The sequence below is a fragment of the Dermacentor albipictus genome, chromosome 10, assembly GCF_038994185.2.
Source record: "Dermacentor albipictus isolate Rhodes 1998 colony chromosome 10, USDA_Dalb.pri_finalv2, whole genome shotgun sequence".
NCBI classification, from domain to species: Eukaryota; Metazoa; Arthropoda; class Arachnida; order Ixodida; family Ixodidae; genus Dermacentor; species Dermacentor albipictus.
The window spans coordinates 28,090,722-28,107,570 of record NC_091830.1 but is presented as its reverse complement, the minus strand read 5'-3'; the positions used below and the strand labels follow the sequence as shown (position 1 = coordinate 28,107,570).

Here is a 16,849-nt window from a genome sequence, read left to right as displayed (position 1 = left end):
CTTGCTGTTGCTATCAGTGCTTTGGGTCGAAACTGCGACTTTGTTTTGACCATCCTTTCTTAGGAAATGCATGGCAACCCTATTGCCGACCTGATTGTTGTAGTACTGTCCAGTGCTTCTGGGATGAGGTATGTACGTGGTTGTGACACGAAGTCGCTAGACGTTAACTGAAGCTTAAGTGAACACTGTTTTTGTAGACCTTCGAATACGACTTCTAGTGATCTGTAGGTTCGCAATAGACCCAGCTTTATGTCGTAGGAATGCCTTTTTTCCCCTAGCTGTCCGTGGTCCACATTTTGGTCTCAGCAAAGCCTTCCGCTGAACATACGTCATGAAGAACGTCAGCGCTTAAAACAACTGCGCCGGAGAAAGCATTTCGGCGCTTAAACTACTGGATCGTATTTTTCGCCCAAGCGTCTAGAACAGCACAATAGATGAGGATAAACACGTTGCACACAGCTGTACGCCGCGGAAGTCATTGTTAGCGCTTTGCTACCTTTTGTTCATGCATCTCTACAAGGTTGTGGTCATGGTTGAATCGATTCCGTGCAGACGGCCTTCGGCCCATGACGCGCTCGCCACCATTGTCTTTAGCACTTTCCTTGACATCAATCTGCGGTGAGACGGGAGAACGTCTTGTCCAGGACAGGTTACATGGAACTTGCAGTTTGCCACGAGTACACCGGACGCCGACGGACTGAAATTCATTTAAGCAAGAGCCGCGTCCTGCAATTTTTGACACGGTGAAGATGCAGCTTGCTGCATTTACAGCCACATGCATAGTGGCATTATTTATTTATGTTGACCAGGCCACAAGTACATGCACTAGGCCATGCACGACATGTGAGTAGCGTACTTGCAGGGGTCTTTTTGTTGTCTTGCCATAGTAATTATAGGGCGTTTAATTACTTATATAAAAATGTGTAAAAGCTGGACATTATTACATTTCATGGTACTTTACCCAACGCCTACATTTCGCTCAGAACGACAGAAAGCTGAGCTTATTGGTTAGGATTCATTACGCAAAATAGAGGTGAGGGTTAACAGTTATCTCTCACGTAGACCGGCACATGTACCCGGCTGACACGTGGTGTTACCATTCCCGAGCTTGCGCAGATGAGTTTTGCGTCTTCTTTTTTCGCCTCAGTGCTCCCTTCAGTTAATAGTCGGCGTTCGTGTTGTCCACTTCTCTACTCTTGTGTCCTGTCTGCACGCATCACCTCTCTTTTGCATAATGCCTACATGCTTCCTCGTGCCCCCAATATAGTTTGGATTATTTGTTAACATTGAACATAATATTACCACACGATTCAAATTAGCTTAAATCTGATTCTTCCAGAAGTGTGCGATGAGTATATCTTAGCATATTTCACTGCCACCTTAGCTATTCTTGCGGGCCGTGGGGCCAAGCCTACATTACATGCCTTACTCCGTTATTCCGACTACAAAACGAGCTGCTGGTGCGATTACTTTCTCCTCGGTGCGTCATCCCTCTCACCCTCTATTTCAGAGGCTGCGTATACTGCCGTTTACTGACATGCGGGGCTACAAGATTTCCTGCTTAGGGAGTAAAATGATAAACACAAGCACACCTCTGCCGCGTACCATTTTCACGATTCCGTCGTTAAACACACGGCATGCACGCAACGGTAATCTTTATCTCCCTTCATGTTCGAATGCGTACGGCGAAAGATTAGTTCAATTCTCTTGTGTAAAGCTGTGGAATAATTTGCCCCTTGAAATAAAACTTGCAAGAAATTTTGACATTACATGCAAATGCCACTTCTTATCTTACCAAGCCCGTTCTTAAGATCTTTATACTTAAAAGAAGTGTTGTGTATGTTAATTTGTTCTTTATTTTGTTCGTTTTTAGCGCAGTTCTGTGACTAGATATAGTATTTACCGCTTATGTATGATACTTTCGCTATTTCGTTTGTATAAGATTGCTAAATAATGAAATACATTATTTGTATTGGACCCAACAGTACCCGTATTAGGCTATGGGAACAAATTTCTTTGTACGGACTTTTCATATTACCGTGTAACAAAATTCCCTTTTGATTTGATGATTTGATTTGAAAGGATACTTGAGCATTCAAAAATAAATGAGCATTACATGATAGCCTCAATAAGCACAGGCCTCTAAACATCTACAAATTATTTGTGCATATTTATGCTGGCACATTTTGTATGCTGATAACATGGAGGATATTGTAGGCAAGAGAGAGAAAACACTTTTCGACAATAATGCTTTATAATTTAGTGACAGAGAAATCGACTCACAAATGCTGGTTGGCGATTTAAAATCTAATTGAAGCATCACACGACCAAAACCTGTGCAGCGAAATAAAGCACGAGGTGTGACTGACATATTGGCGAGCGTATTGGTGCGATAAAATAACTAACAAGGAAAATTCCTTAAAGATTTGCCGTGTGTGGCCAAAAAATGAATTTTATGATTTTCTAGTTCCTCACCCATAAAATATTAATAGAAAGAAAATACATTTCACGGGTAGAAAACAAAGTTTTCTTCTAGACTATTTGCAAGGCATGCAGAGGAGTTGAACTTGTCCTCTGCATGCTTTGCAAATAGTCTAGAAGAAAACTTCCAAGAAGCCTAGAAGTTCGAAGAAGTCTAGAAGTTCGAAGTCTAGAAGAAAACGTTTTGAACAGCCGGAATTTTCTGCGGGCGCTTCAGATGCAATTTCCCCCAAAACTAAGCTATATCTCAGCATAATAAAGTGCCGCGGTATCGACAGCAAGTGAATGAATTCATTCTAGGTGTTTATTGCTCCCCTAAACTAAGAAAAAATATTTTCAGTGAGGGATGCGTGCCATATTATTTTCCGAACACTACAACAAGTTCTAGTTCATTTCAAGAATATCGCTGCTCGAAAAATTTAGAAGAATTTTATTATCGTATAATTCCAGCTATAATTTCTTTGTTGCTTAGCGTTGGCCGATATTTCTAACAGAGGAATTATTTTTTGCGTAGTTTCTCTAATTCACACATACAACATTGCTTCACGAAGGTTGACCCAATGTGGTTTATAAGACTGATCATGCTGCTCTTTTTTTTACACAATCGCATTAGCTACACAGGTAAAAATACAGACTAGGCGCGCCTTCTACGCACTTAATAAACTGGTTGTTGAATAAAGTAGCACTCCATGCGTTTCCTTGACGCATTATCCACTAGCGGCCATATCATGGCACATTGACTCCCAGTACGCAACCGCGTTTCCTTTTATAGCAACGTGAAAGGGTAGATGAAATGATTTCCCAACGCGTACAACCAAGCCGTGAGATGAAAACCAACCAACGGCAGCAGTAAACGGATTAACACTTGACCTCAAGTAACCCTTTCAGTAGTTTGCTTGGTTTGGGCGGCTAGAATACAAAGATTCCACGGGACAGGTAAAGGCGGTCAGGGGTGCAGGAAGCTATGTTGGATAACTTGTGTTTTCAAAGTGTTGTGAATTCCGCTTCATTGACCTTCCTAAAGAGTAGTGATAAAAAGTCATCAACAGTAGTTAGCCGTAACGCACTGAAGCAACTGAACAGCGGTCATACCGGCTTTTTCAAAACTCTTTCAGTGAATAGTGTGAAATGTTTGTTTTCGTAGACTAAATAAAGAAAGTTCAGAGGGGACGTGCGTATTTGGACAAAGTTGTATTTAACAAATTACGTGCCACCAGGGCAACTAAAGCAACACGCCTCCGCGGTCATGCCAGGAAGGAGTCCTGTGGGTGCGCGTTCAGAGAGGAATAACCCAGCGCATAGTGCTTCCTCATTTTAACGCTTGATCATATTATGGCCGCCGAGCTAAACCTTCGCAATGTCATGGTTGTGGGATCGTTCCCCACCTGCGGCAAGTTGTTTTTTCATGCACTTTCATTTCCATTATTTTATCGTTTCTTTATCTCGTTTATTAAGCGCAATTAATTTCCCCTATGTTGTCCTTGGTGTCAGTATTTGTTGGCTTCTTATGATATGACTAATAGAAGTCAGGCCCCTCGGTTAACCCTCTTTCTTCTCGTCCATTACATTTTACTAATTGCTCATTCACTGTAGTGGGTTAGTGATTGGTCACCGCAGTCAATTCTATTTTTGAATGAAGTAACTGAAGCTGCAATTGATTACTTTACTTCTTCAATTTGTACGATTAGGAGTGTGGCAGAATGGGTAACAAGTACACTAAGGCTAACTAATAAAATTTTGATGCTCAACGAATGAACAAAAACTCCCCGCCCAATCTTTCTTCAAACCGGATCCATCATCAGCTGAGTCTCTCTGTTTAAGGTATATTTTGGGGCTCCCCATGCCGTTTTTATTTCCTTGATGAGCAAAACGAGAACAAGCGGGAGCCAACCTTTCGACAAGTGCACTTCTCTTTTTCAAAGTGACATATGCTTTCTTCGGCGCAGCATATATAATCAGGGTTCTCCTAAACGGAAGAGGGAATAAGGTAAGTGAGTGAGACGACGACTGAAGGTGTGTTAGCAGCGAGAGTGTAAAATTGAAAATAGAGGGGTGCTATTCACACGCCTTTTGATACAGCCATGTGAATAGCGCCGGGCGATTGGCTCAGAATGCCGCCACAGCTGCACTCGACAATACTGCAGAATTCGATAATCTCTTGGATAGCACTCCAGCAGAAACGGACGCACTGGCCGGACGTGTTGCTCGCAAAGAGGGAGCGAGATAAACCAGATTGTCGCACTGACAGGTCACTGGTGTGTCATGTGTTTCACTAGTATTGCCTTTGTGACATCTCTGCAACGGTTTCCGTACTCGATGAGCGTCGGACTTACAATATAATATATATATATATATATATATATATATATATATATATATATATATATATATATAATAATAATATTTGGGGTTTTACGTGCCAAAACCACTTTCTGATTATGAGGCACGCCGTAGTGGAGGACTCCGGAAATTTTGACCACCTGGGGTTCTTTAACGTGCACCTAAATCTAAGCACACGGGTGTTTTCGCATTTCGCCCCCATCGAAATGCGACCGCCGTGGCCGGGATTCGATCCCGCGACCTCGTGCTCAGCAGCCCAACACACACATATATATATATATATATATATACACCCATGTGTGTGTGTATGTGTGTGTGTGTGTTTTATAACTAATGTAGCCTTATCACAAGAAGTAGCAAACAATGACGCCAAGGACAACTCACCAATGTTCCTGTGTCCGTGGTGTCATTGTTGTTGATGCAATAAAAATCGGACCCCTCAGTTTCCATTCCTCTCGATATATATATATATATATATATATATATATATATATATATATATATATATATATATATATATGCGTGAGTGTGTGTGTTAACTGGCCTGTATATACTATATCGAAGTACAAGCCATAATTTAGAGAGGGGTGGTGTAGCCATAAAACAGAATACAAAATATAAAATAGTATTAAAAAGTGAATTCCACCGTTAAACCCGCCGTGGTTGCTCAGTGGCTATGATGTTAGACTGCTGAGCACAAGGTGGCGGGATCGAATCCCGGCCACGGTGGCCGCATTTCGATGGGGGCGAAATGTTAAACACCCGTGTACTTAGATTTAGGTGCACGTTAAAGCACCCCAGGTGGTCGAAATTTCCGGAGTCCTCCACTACGGCGTGCCTCATAATCAGAAAGTGGTTTTGGCACGTAAAACCCCATAATTTAATTGCACCATTAAAGCAACTATAAAAGAAATCACACATCTATAATTGTCGGTGCATGTATGTATTCTAACATAGTAGTAAAGTATGAGCCATTCATTACGTGCAATTTGCACAAAAAAAGGAAAAGGGAAATTATAGCACTTTTTCATGCTCACAAAAACATTTTTAAGTGGAAGCTCTAGCTCAGGCCGAACTCCAACGCGGACTATGCAAATACATGTAAAACGCAAAAACGTTTTTCTGAGAAACCGTGGACCAATTTTAATGAAATTTGCTTCATTTCACAGCCAGAATTATATTATAGTGACTGTTTGAAGCAAAATTTTGAATAAGGTATTTTGTTATAACGATTTTCAAAGATGTCAAAGTTCTAAAATATATAGAAGCACGAAGCGTACTAAGATTTCTTCATCAAGACCATATATCTCGGTTCTATAAACGGCATTGATTAGATTATTGAAAGTGGGCAAATTCGATATGTGATTCTATATTTTATGTGAATTTGTTACGTTGTGTACAAGGGTTTTGCAAAAGCTGTATTTTCATATTGCTACATTGAGATTCATGTGTAATAAACCAATTTCGTACGCTTTAGATGTAGCGTTAGTTGCAATCCACAGAAATGTGGCATCCTTTCCATTGCCGAGTTTTAGTTGTAAACTTGATAGCTTCTAATGCTGAAAATTTTCGATTTTAGAAAATTTTTAATAAGAATTTCACGACATAAATCGAAAATTCGAAAACAACAGTCACTATATTTTAAGTTTTCCTTTTGAATTCAACAAACCTGGCCAAATTTGGTGGAGTAGTTGCCGAGAAAAACTAATTCTCCTTTTACATGTATTTAGATAGGAGCATCCGAGCTAAAGCTTCCTCTTAAAGGGCCCTTCACCACGTCTGGCCATCTTGAGCTGACAAGAGCAGAGCAGTGAGTGAGTTAGAACTTTATTTAGGTCTTGAGAGAAAATCAATCCGGCGGCTCCACCCAGGTCGGGCCCGGTAGACAGAGTCCTTCGGAGACGGCCCGGGCCCTCTGGACAGCCTGGAGCTGAGCGATGAGCTCTGTGCTTCAGAACGCTGAGTCCCAGGAAGACTGGACGGGAAAGTCCGTGCTCGCGTTGGCAGGGCACCGTCAGAGCATGTGTTCGAAGTTGTATTCGTGGCCGCAGTGTGGGCATTCAATAGGAAGGTCAGGATTGATCCTCTTTAGTGTTGTTGGTGTGATGTATGTCCTAGTCTGCAACTGTCTGTAAGTGACAGCCTGTGCTTTTTAGAGCTTTGGGTGAGGAGGAGGGAAAATTCTTCGTGATAACCTACGATTTGAAGTGATTTCGTGGTATGATACGAGCGGGTCGTTGTTGTCTAGGTCCCTCCAGGCTGGGTTGAAGTGAGACGGCAGACAGCAGACGCGGAATGTGAGCTCTCGCGCCAGTTGGTGTGCCCGCTCGTTCAGATTACCGTCAGGAAGCCCGGAAACGTTGCTCAAGTGGGCCGGGAACCATGTGATGTGTGGGGACGTGAGGTTGTCTCCTCCCGTTTCTTGGAACAAGATGGTGTTGATAACTGTAGCTGCTTTCCTAGAGAGCGCAGAGCATACAATGCGTGCCAAGAATCGTGTTTGCAAAGGATTACATCGCTATGCGCAGCGGAAAGGCCTGGAACTTCAATCAGAACGCCATTTCTATCTTTACTCATGGTGAATCCGCCCGGAAAGGGACGGTGACGTAATCGGGCTCCTGCGCCTACGTAATCGTGTCCGGAGCGCGACGTAGCTCGTGGTGACACGTGACTTCAAAAAAGTATTCAAGGAAACATCTGTTATTAGTGTGATTTGTTGCTTCAATTTGTGTGACCTGCTGCTTCAATTGATGAATTGAGGTTTAGAGAAATAATAAAACACACAAACGGAATGTCTGCGTGTTCTTTTTTTGTTTTACTTCGCACTGAAGCACGAGCGATGTACTTCCGCTTCGTCTGCTTTTTCCCACGGTTGCGCAGTCACGTGCGCAGGTATCGAAACGGTACCATTTTCTACCGTGTTCCAGCGCGTCATCATGCTTTGCGATCTGCTTGTTCTGCCTCAGTATTCGTGCAGCATTGAATTAGATCGCTAGTCATGTGTCCTTGTGCACAGCGCACAAAATTGTGCTCTGCGCGAAACTATAACTGCGGATAAAGCAGCGGAAGTGCGCCTCGCCGAAAAAAAAAAAGCGAGGAGAAAAACAAAGGGAAGGCGGGGCCCGTGACGTATGCGTCACGCGATCCTCGAGGTCCCGCATGGAAGAACGCAGGGAAGGAATTTTGCTTGCGACGGTTAGACGGGGCGAGTGGAGAGGGAGTCTCGCTATGCAGTGGAGCCCGCCTGCTGAAATTGCGACACTGAAATATTTCTACCTCGCCAATAATGAGCCCACTTGAAATTTTTTTTGCGGCAGAACGCTCCCTAGAGGACACAACAACCTCCAGCGTATAACAAAAATTTCCTATAGGGCCAGGTGAGGGGCCTTAAAGGCAAAAGAGATCCCAGAGGGTCACTAATCTCAGAGGCAGGCTGTTGCTTTAGATACAAGTCCAGAAAAGAAATAACTGCGAGCACGTCACAATGTTGCAGCAGGACACACTGACTTTATTTACGTCGTCACCGAACTCAACAGCTGCTTTCTTCCCAGGCACAACCACGTGCGGTCCTTTGGAGGTACCCACCCCAGCAGGAACGCGGGCTCAGGACCACTTTTGCAAGCCATCGGTAACATGCCAGAACGAACTAAACAGGCTGCGCGTTTGCGTGTGCAAACCGGGTTACCTTCGCAACGCTTGGGGCCACTGCATAAGGAAGGAAGACTGCTGCAGTTGTCGCAGGGCCGCCAACATGGACTTCAATCATTGTTCGTCGTCCTGCCCGAAGACCTGCGGCGTGCCTGAGAACAAGGACTGCAGCCGACTCTGCGTTAGGGGCTGCGCCTGTGCCCCGGGATATTGGAGGTCGGTGACCCCGCATTGCGTGTGCATTGCAGTCTGCGCAGCTAGCTTGTACTGGTTGCTCTAAATGGTCCCTATACTTCGTCTCGTACACAGTAGGCATCGCTGTCAAGGCTAAAGTGACCTCTCTCACTGCTCGGATCGGCGATCCAGGAGTAATGCGTCGCCTACAACAGAAAGGGATAGGTTACTTTAACCTAACTCGATGTAAGTTTCAGTTTCGCGTCTCTGTGTCGCAATATATGACGCAGTGATTACTTGGAAAGTGCCGCCAATGTTAAACTATTTACTGCGGAACGCCCGTAGCGACGTGTTTTTGAGACAAACCACCACAGCTCTACACTTGCCCTCGCGATCATACTATGTTATGTCGATTACTGGAAACCACACAAAATGGCACAGATAATACGTAATTTGACGTAGCCAGGCCTCAACGAGTTGTAGCTTTAATATATAATGTACTTATTCCGTACAAAGCGTTCGATATATAAAACAAACTTCATTGCGAAACATGCGGATGAAGACATCCATGACTGCCTCCTTTCAGCATCTTTCCATAGCATTGCCTGCAATGTAAGGAAATAAAAAATCGGGCAGTACATACCTGCCGCTAATTGTCACAGTATGCTATAGCTTGTTCATGTGATGAAAGGTGTATATTTCCGCACAGACACAATGACCTCATATCCCGCGCGAAAGCTGTAACCTGTATGAAGCGCAGTTTTTATGATGCGTTTATATAAACGCCATTTGCATTCGCCGTTGCCATTTCAGATAAATTTAAGGATTCATATACAACATTTTTAAGTGGTCCCTGTAGCAGTACCAGCAAATTGGTTTACATAAACCATATAAGCTGAACGGCAAAGGCATTCGAGTAAGCGCATCTTTTTTCTGTGCCATATAAAAGTATGCTGCTATGTAAAACCTGAACCACTAATGTCGGCTCCTAGGCATCTGAAAAACCCACAGATCTCTCGGTACAATACCACATTCTGTTCAGCGCCTTCCTGGATGTACTTGTATTTCTATGGCTTAACCATCCGGTATGTATCACGGGCTGCGTTCCCGTTCTTGATTATTATTTTTTGTAGAATTGGTACGTGCTACTGCAGATTTGTAAGGTGTCATTGTTAATGAAGGGTGGAGAACCCTTAAATGTATATACATATACGTGGACATGTGACACAAGGTATATTGAAGTTGTGACTTCTGCTGTGCATATACACTGCATTTCCATTGGATTACATGTAGCGGAAGGTAAAAGTAAGTACAATTGTACACATCGCCGGTATTTAAGCATCATTTATTTAGCCTCTACGCTAAAGCTTGCCCTCGCATAGACTCCAGCATGCGTCAGGATCTGCAGAATATTTTTTGTTACATGAATGGAAGCAGCACTTAAAAAATTCCACGTGCAGAATGACTAGTGCGCCTTAATGTCAATCCAGAGTTTACTTTTTGCCCTAGTTCTTGGGTGTTGAGAATAGTTCGGGAATCCTAAATCGATCTGCGGTGGAAATGAGTGAGGTTCGGCTGGGAGACCTGTAGGACAGTATAAAAGATCATATGAATACAACCTTGCTTTGTATAACATAACTTAGCTATGAGTATGCTGTACAGCTGTTTAATGGTGAGTATACAGAGGAAATGTGGCAGCAGTCGATTGGCCGCGTCTGCAGCAAAGTTACAGAAAGGGGGTGCGTATATTATTGTCATCTTTATAGCCATCATAGAGGATCGAGGAAAAACTTTGAGTAAAGTCGTGTTTAGGAATAATATCACGGAATGATTCAACGAAGCTGCACATCGCAATGTTATCAAGCGATTTGTTTACTGGCATGTTGCGAACTTCTAAGACTAGAGAGGTATTCAGAATTTGTTGCCCAAGAACGCGAGTAAGTTAGCGGGGCGAGGAAATGTGTTCTCGCATTCTAACGCTGTAGAAACACATTAAAGCAACACATATTGTAAGTTTCTATTGCAAGATGGAATGTGCTGCTTGATATAGTGTAATTAGGAAAGAGCAGCTTTAGCACCAAGCCTTTCTTTTCTCGTCCCGCAGGCACACATCGGAAACGGGGAGCACTTGGTGATTACTTTTGGGAGCAGCTTGCCACAGCAGCTTGTTTGTTGCATAATAATGTCCCGAATTGCTAGAAAGTGCCTTCTAGGTTGAACATTTCGGAAGCCACTGCAGCCTATCGAACGAAAATGTCGTAAAGCCATCTTGAAGCTATGTGAAATCTCGTACTAGGCAAACCACTTCGCATTAGACAGGCGACGACCGCAAACACAAGGCAAATGGTGCGCAGCGAGTTTCGTCGGCCATCTGTGGTTCACTAATCATGCACTTTGGTTTGCTTACAATACAAAACTAACCAGCGCCATTCTTGCTTTATAGAAATCTCTCTTTATATGTTTGAATTAACTATTATCTTCAGCATCAGACTAAACTAGTGAACTATGAATGTAACTGGCGCGAACCTCTTCCCTTTTACTCCAATTCGCAATTTTTTTTCCCGATACCCTAATTACAAATTAGACTGTTCGTCACGGCTTGCAGGCCAGACGCCTGCCTTGATCATTCTGGTGGAATTTAACAACGTGATGCTTCTAACTATTTTCCAGGGCCTATCCGCATGGACCGTGCGTCGCCCCCAACCAGTGCCCCAGCGGTGCTCCGCTCCCAAGTCCAATCACTTGCCCTGGTCCCCACCAAGTGTACACAGCCTGTTCGTCACCGTGTCCCATTACTTGTGCTAACCTCAACAGCCCGCCTACGAGCTGTCCAGCGGTCTGCGGAAACCAGCACTGTGTTTGCGCGCCTGGATATGTTGCCCTACAGCTCAGCCCACTCACATGCGTTCGTATAGACGAGTGTCCCGGTCGCGAACGGCGATGTCCTGGCCGCAACCAGAGGTACACAACTTGTAAGTCACGCTGCCCCGCTACTTGTGCTATCAACCGTACCCGCATCTGCCTTGCAGAATGCGCAGGCGAAGGGTGCGTCTGCAGGCAAGGTTTTGTCATCTTGCAAGAGAATCCCCTCATTTGTGTGCGCCGAAAGGACTGCCCAGTCATGGGCACTCCAAACAAGTGCCCCGGCCCTGGAGAGGTATTTACGACTTGCAAATCCCGCTGTCCACCCACCTGCTGGGACACTGAGCCTAGAAGCTGCACTGCTGACTGTGCCGGCGAAGGTTGCGCGTGTCAGGAAGGCTTCGTGCAGTTGCAAGATAGACCATTGGTCTGCGTTCGGCGCGACAAATGCCCAGCTCCGCCAGTGACATGTTCCGGCGCACATCAGGTGTACACCCCTTGTAAGTCACGCTGCCCTGCCACGTGCTTGAACGGTGGACGTAGTGTATGTAGCAATGAATGCGCAGGCCAAGGATGTGCGTGCAGGAAAGGTTATTTCCAGCTACAAGCGGAACCACTTGTGTGCGTCACAGAGGAAGTGTGCGCCATCATGTCCCAGAAACAGTGTTCAGAAGAGAACCAGGTGTTCACGTCTTGCAAACCGGCCTGCCCTGCTACTTGCGCTGACCATGGCGTTCCTCGCGTCTGCGGCAATCATTGCGCAGGCCAAGGATGTGTCTGCAAGGAAGGATTCGTTATGTTACAAGAGGTGCCTCTGAAATGCGTCCGCCGCGATCAGTGCACGGTCGCGCCACAACAGTGTGCAGAGGAAAGCCAGGAGTACACGACTTGCAAATCGCGGTGTCCTGAAACGTGCAATGAACCTGGTCCCCGCTCCTGCACCAGGGATTGCGCAGGCGAAGGGTGTGTCTGCAAGCGAGGGTTTGTCCAGCTACACGAGCACCCGCTTATATGCGTCCGCCGCGACAAGTGCCCAGCGAGGCCAGAGCAGTGCGCGGGTGCCAACCAGGTATACACGTCTTGCAAATCTAGCTGCCCGGAAACTTGCACAGAAGTTGGTCCCCGTGTGTGTACAGCCAACTGTGTTGGCCAGGGATGCGTCTGCAAGGAAGGTTATGTCGAGCTACAAGCCAACCCACTTATTTGCGTTCTCCGCGAACAATGCCCGTCCAAGCCAGAGCAATGTGTGGGTGCTAACCAGGTGTACACACCTTGCAAATCGCGCTGCCCTCGAACATGCTCAGATAGTGGACCACGTGTGTGTACCCGTGATTGCGCAGGTGAAGGATGCGTCTGCAAGGAAGGGTATGTTCAACTACAGGAGAATCCGCTTATTTGCGTTCGCTCGGAACAGTGCCCGGCCAGACCAAAGCAGTGCACAGGTGCTAACCAGGTGTACACGACGTGCAGGTCACGCTGTCCCGCCACATGTGCGGACCGTGGTCCGCGTGAATGCGGTGACGGCTGCGCCGGCCAAGGGTGCGTCTGCAAAAAAGGGTATTTCCAGCTACAAGCCAAACCGCTTATCTGCGTCAGTCACGAAATTTGCGATGCTATGGCAGAGCAGTGGTGCCCCGGTGAGAACCAGGTATACACTTCATGCAAATCGAGCTGCCCTGCCACGTGTTCTGGTGAGGAAACTGGCTTATGCCCTAACAAATGTGCAGGTAAAGGATGTGTGTGCAAAAAAGGCTTCGTGCAATTACAAGCCGAGCCGCTGGTCTGCGTGCGGCGGGACAATTGCCCTGCAAGCCCAAAACACTGTGCAGGAGCAAACCAGGTGTACTCGCCTTGCAAGTCGCAGTGTCCTGCTACTTGCTCAGATTATGGTCCTCGCGAGTGCGGCCGTGAATGCGCGGGGAAAGGGTGCGTCTGCAAAGAAGGATTCCTCGAACTGCAACAGAAACCGCTGATTTGCGTGCGCCGCGACCAATGCCCCGCCAGGCCTGAACGTTGTCCAGGTCCTAACCAAGTGTTCACCTTATGCAAGTCTAAATGCCCTGAAAATTGTTCAGACAAGGGTCCTCGCGTCTGCAGCGCTGACTGTGCTGGCCAAGGATGCGTTTGCCGGCAAGGCTACGTGCAGTTAAAAGCTGAGCCATTGGTCTGTGTGCGGCGAGCCGAGTGCCCGGAGAAGCCAAAGCAGTGTAAACGCGCCAACCAAGAGTACACGTCGTGTAGACCGGGCTGCCCGGCCACTTGCTCAGGTAAAGGTCCTAACACTTGCAGTACTGAGTGCGATGGTGAAGGATGCGCTTGCAAGAAAGGCTTCTTGCAGCTGCAAAGGAGACCCCTTATATGCGTGACGGAAGAAATATGTGCCGTCATGGCGCAGCAGTGGTGTCCTGGCGAACATCAGGTGTACACGCCTTGCAAATCGCTCTGTCCTGAGACTTGTGCGGACGACGATACTCCCGAGTGCGCTGATGAGTGCGGAGGCCAAGGGTGTGTCTGCGAAGAAGGTTACGTCCAGTTACAAGCGCAACCACTCATCTGCGTCCGCAGGAAGGAATGCCCGGCCCGGCGAAAGAAGTGCAAGCGAGCCAATCAGGTGTACACGACTTGCCGATCCCGGTGTCCTCCCACATGTTCCGATAAAGTACCGCGGGCATGTGGGGCTGACTGCGCAGGCGACGGATGCGTTTGCAAACCAGGCTATTTTCGACTGCAAAAGAAACCTCTTCTGTGCGTTACTGAAGAAACCTGCGATAGCTCCTACCAGGTGTGCAATGGTACAAACCAGATGTTCTCGCTTTGCAAATCCCTCTGTCCTGAAACTTGCTCAGACGACGGTCCTCGCTATTGCAGCAGTAAATGTGGAGGCCATGGATGTGTGTGCAAGGACGGATACGTACAATTGAAGGCGGAGCCACTAACCTGCGTTCGCCGAGAGCAATGCCCGTTTAAGCCAAAGGTCTGCCCAGTTTCCAACCAGGTGTACACCACCTGTAAATCGCGCTGCCCGGCCACTTGCACGAACAAGGAACCTGGTACCTGCACGTACGAGTGTGCCGGAGAAGGATGTGTCTGTAAGAGAGGTTATGTCATGCTGCGAGAGACACCCCTTCACTGTGTCCGCGCGGCTGAATGTCCGGCCACGCCCGAACGTTGCCCTGGTGTTAACCAAGTGTACTCAAACTGCAAGACTCCGTGCCCTCTTACTTGCTGGGATTCCAAAGCTCGCGCCTGTCCAGCAATATGCGCCGGCGTAGGCTGTGAATGCAAGGAGGGAACGGTAATGTTGCGGGAGAAACCACTGACGTGCGTCAAGCCACGACAATGCTTTGACATTGCCAACGCCGCTAATCCCGACCTGATTCCAACACTGTCAGAGGCGATTACAAATTCGAGCGTGGGACCAGGTGGGCTACTTTTTCCCGAGGGCCCCGAAAGGCCCGCACAACCAAACGTGCCAACTACGACTGCAGGCGTGGGTCCGGGTGGCATGGCGTTTCCAGGAGAGCCAGCCGAGCAGGAGCCTCCACCGGCCTTGCCTCCTCTGCCTGCGTTGCCAACGCCACGCCCAAGTGAAGTGCCTGGTGTTCCAGAAGGTCCAACAGTTCCCGCTACGCCGGCTCCGCCAAGCGGGCCATCACCCCCCGAAGGCCCGACGATAGTCCCAAGTATGCCGCCAAGTCCACCTGTAAAACCCCAAGCACCCGCAGCCCCATCTATACCAATTGTGCCAACACAAAGCATGCATCCAAGCGTCCCGGCGTATACAACACCAGTGGGGCCGGCTCAACCACGATACCCTTCAGCGGGTGGATTCACAGTCTCAAGACCAAGTATACCAGGTGCACCAGTATATTCAGGAGCCACCATGTATCCCGCTCATACAGGTGGTTCATACATACCGGGTGTCCAAGTTGAACCCGCTGTGAAGGCTTTGAGGACACCTTACTACTAAATGTTTAACAGTTCCTTGCTCAACATTTTTCGGAATAAATTTCACCCGCGCTGTGTTTCTAATGTTGTCACGGCTAATAGTGGGCACCACATTCGCACGCAATTAAAAGGCGGTCCATATTAAAGGAAAATATGATTTAGGAGTACTCTTTGTCAATTTATTAAATAAAAAAAATTTCTGCCGTTACGTAACGTGTTTGTAAACAAGATGCCTGCCATGAAGACTGGTTTTCTTAACCCTATACATGCGTATAACGGCAGAAGTTTGCACTCATTTTCATGAAGGCTTCACAACACATACTTTGGTGCTCGAAAAACGAAGTTACTGTGCTCCTTACTTTTCTTTTTCAGGATTTAATAAATATGAGTGTGTACTACACACCAGAATTGGCAGCTTATGCATTATCTCATTTAGGGACGCGACCCTCTTACAGTGGCTCCCTAAAGCGCTACATAACGAAGCGGTGCTACTTAAACAATGCATCGGCGCACCCGCTGGGCATGGCGGATAGGGCTGAAACATAAGTAGTGGTAAGTATGCATTTTGCATTATTTAGGCCCATTATTTAACGCTTATTGAATAAGCCGTTCCAGCTGTCGTGAGTATGGATATAATGGTATACTTAATTAACTAAATTCATAAATAAACGTTTTCGACGAGATTATAAAGGTAGGGAAAAGCTACCATTCATGTCCGTTATGCTTCCAGTACTGCTATACTTACAGAGGACAAAACATTGCGGCAGTACCCATGAGACGGTGACTATTGACGTGATGAGATTACCATCAAACATTTTATCGACTCACCATGTTACTGAAGGCACTCTTATATATAACCTGTAGTAGTCATTTTGAAGTTTCCATTGCCTGAGCTGTATCCGACACATTGTCCATGTGTAGGACAGCTAGTATCAGCCCACTTTGACAACACTAGCTGGCCAGCGCCGACGGTGATTATGACGGCGCAACAACGGCAGCATGAAGATGACCCAATGACGATGGTGGAATTAAGTAGCAATGACGACTGTGGAACGCTAAGGCGGTATGAAACTACGGAAGATGGTATTACCACGAAGTAATGATGACAATGTGATTTTTTTCAAATGATGACTATGGTATAATGATGGAAGCATGATGACGAATGCATGAAGACGGCTGTATGACGACGGTGGCCGGACGACGAAGACACACGGAGAAAGTCAGATGACAAAGCTGGATTGATGACGACGGAACAACTATGACGGTTTCGCAATGAAGATATGACAACATATTCAGCACGATGAACGTATAACGACAACGCAGTGACGACAATGTCATGACAACAGCGGCGTTATGACGACTGAATGACGACAGTATGATTAGGCTGGCCTGATGG

The 16,849-nt window shown here is 46.5% G+C and overlaps 1 protein-coding gene across 1 annotated transcript; it reads left to right on the top strand.

Annotated features, from left to right (window-relative positions):
* Positions 1-593: 593 nt before the first annotated feature.
* Positions 594-15,870, top strand: LOC139050952 (zonadhesin-like). Its single transcript, XM_070527845.1, has 3 exons — positions 594-843; positions 8,373-8,685; positions 11,314-15,870. The coding sequence occupies exons 1-3, from the start codon at positions 750-752 to the stop codon at positions 15,473-15,475; spliced, it is 4,569 nt and encodes a 1,522-aa protein (XP_070383946.1). The 5' UTR covers positions 594-749; the 3' UTR covers positions 15,476-15,870.
* Positions 15,871-16,849: the final 979 nt, after the last annotated feature.

Bases quoted from the DNA above. Each gene is read 5' to 3' on its own strand.
- LOC139050952 (XM_070527845.1), top strand. From the start codon at position 750: ATGCAGCTTGCTGCATTTACAGCCACATGCATAGTGGCATTATTTATT. The intron at 844-8,372 runs GTGAGTAGCGTA...CTTTCTTCCCAG, and splicing joins CACTAGGCCATGCACGACAT to GCACAACCACGTGCGGTCCT. The intron at 8,686-11,313 runs GTCGGTGACCCC...ACTATTTTCCAG, and splicing joins TGTGCCCCGGGATATTGGAG to GGCCTATCCGCATGGACCGT.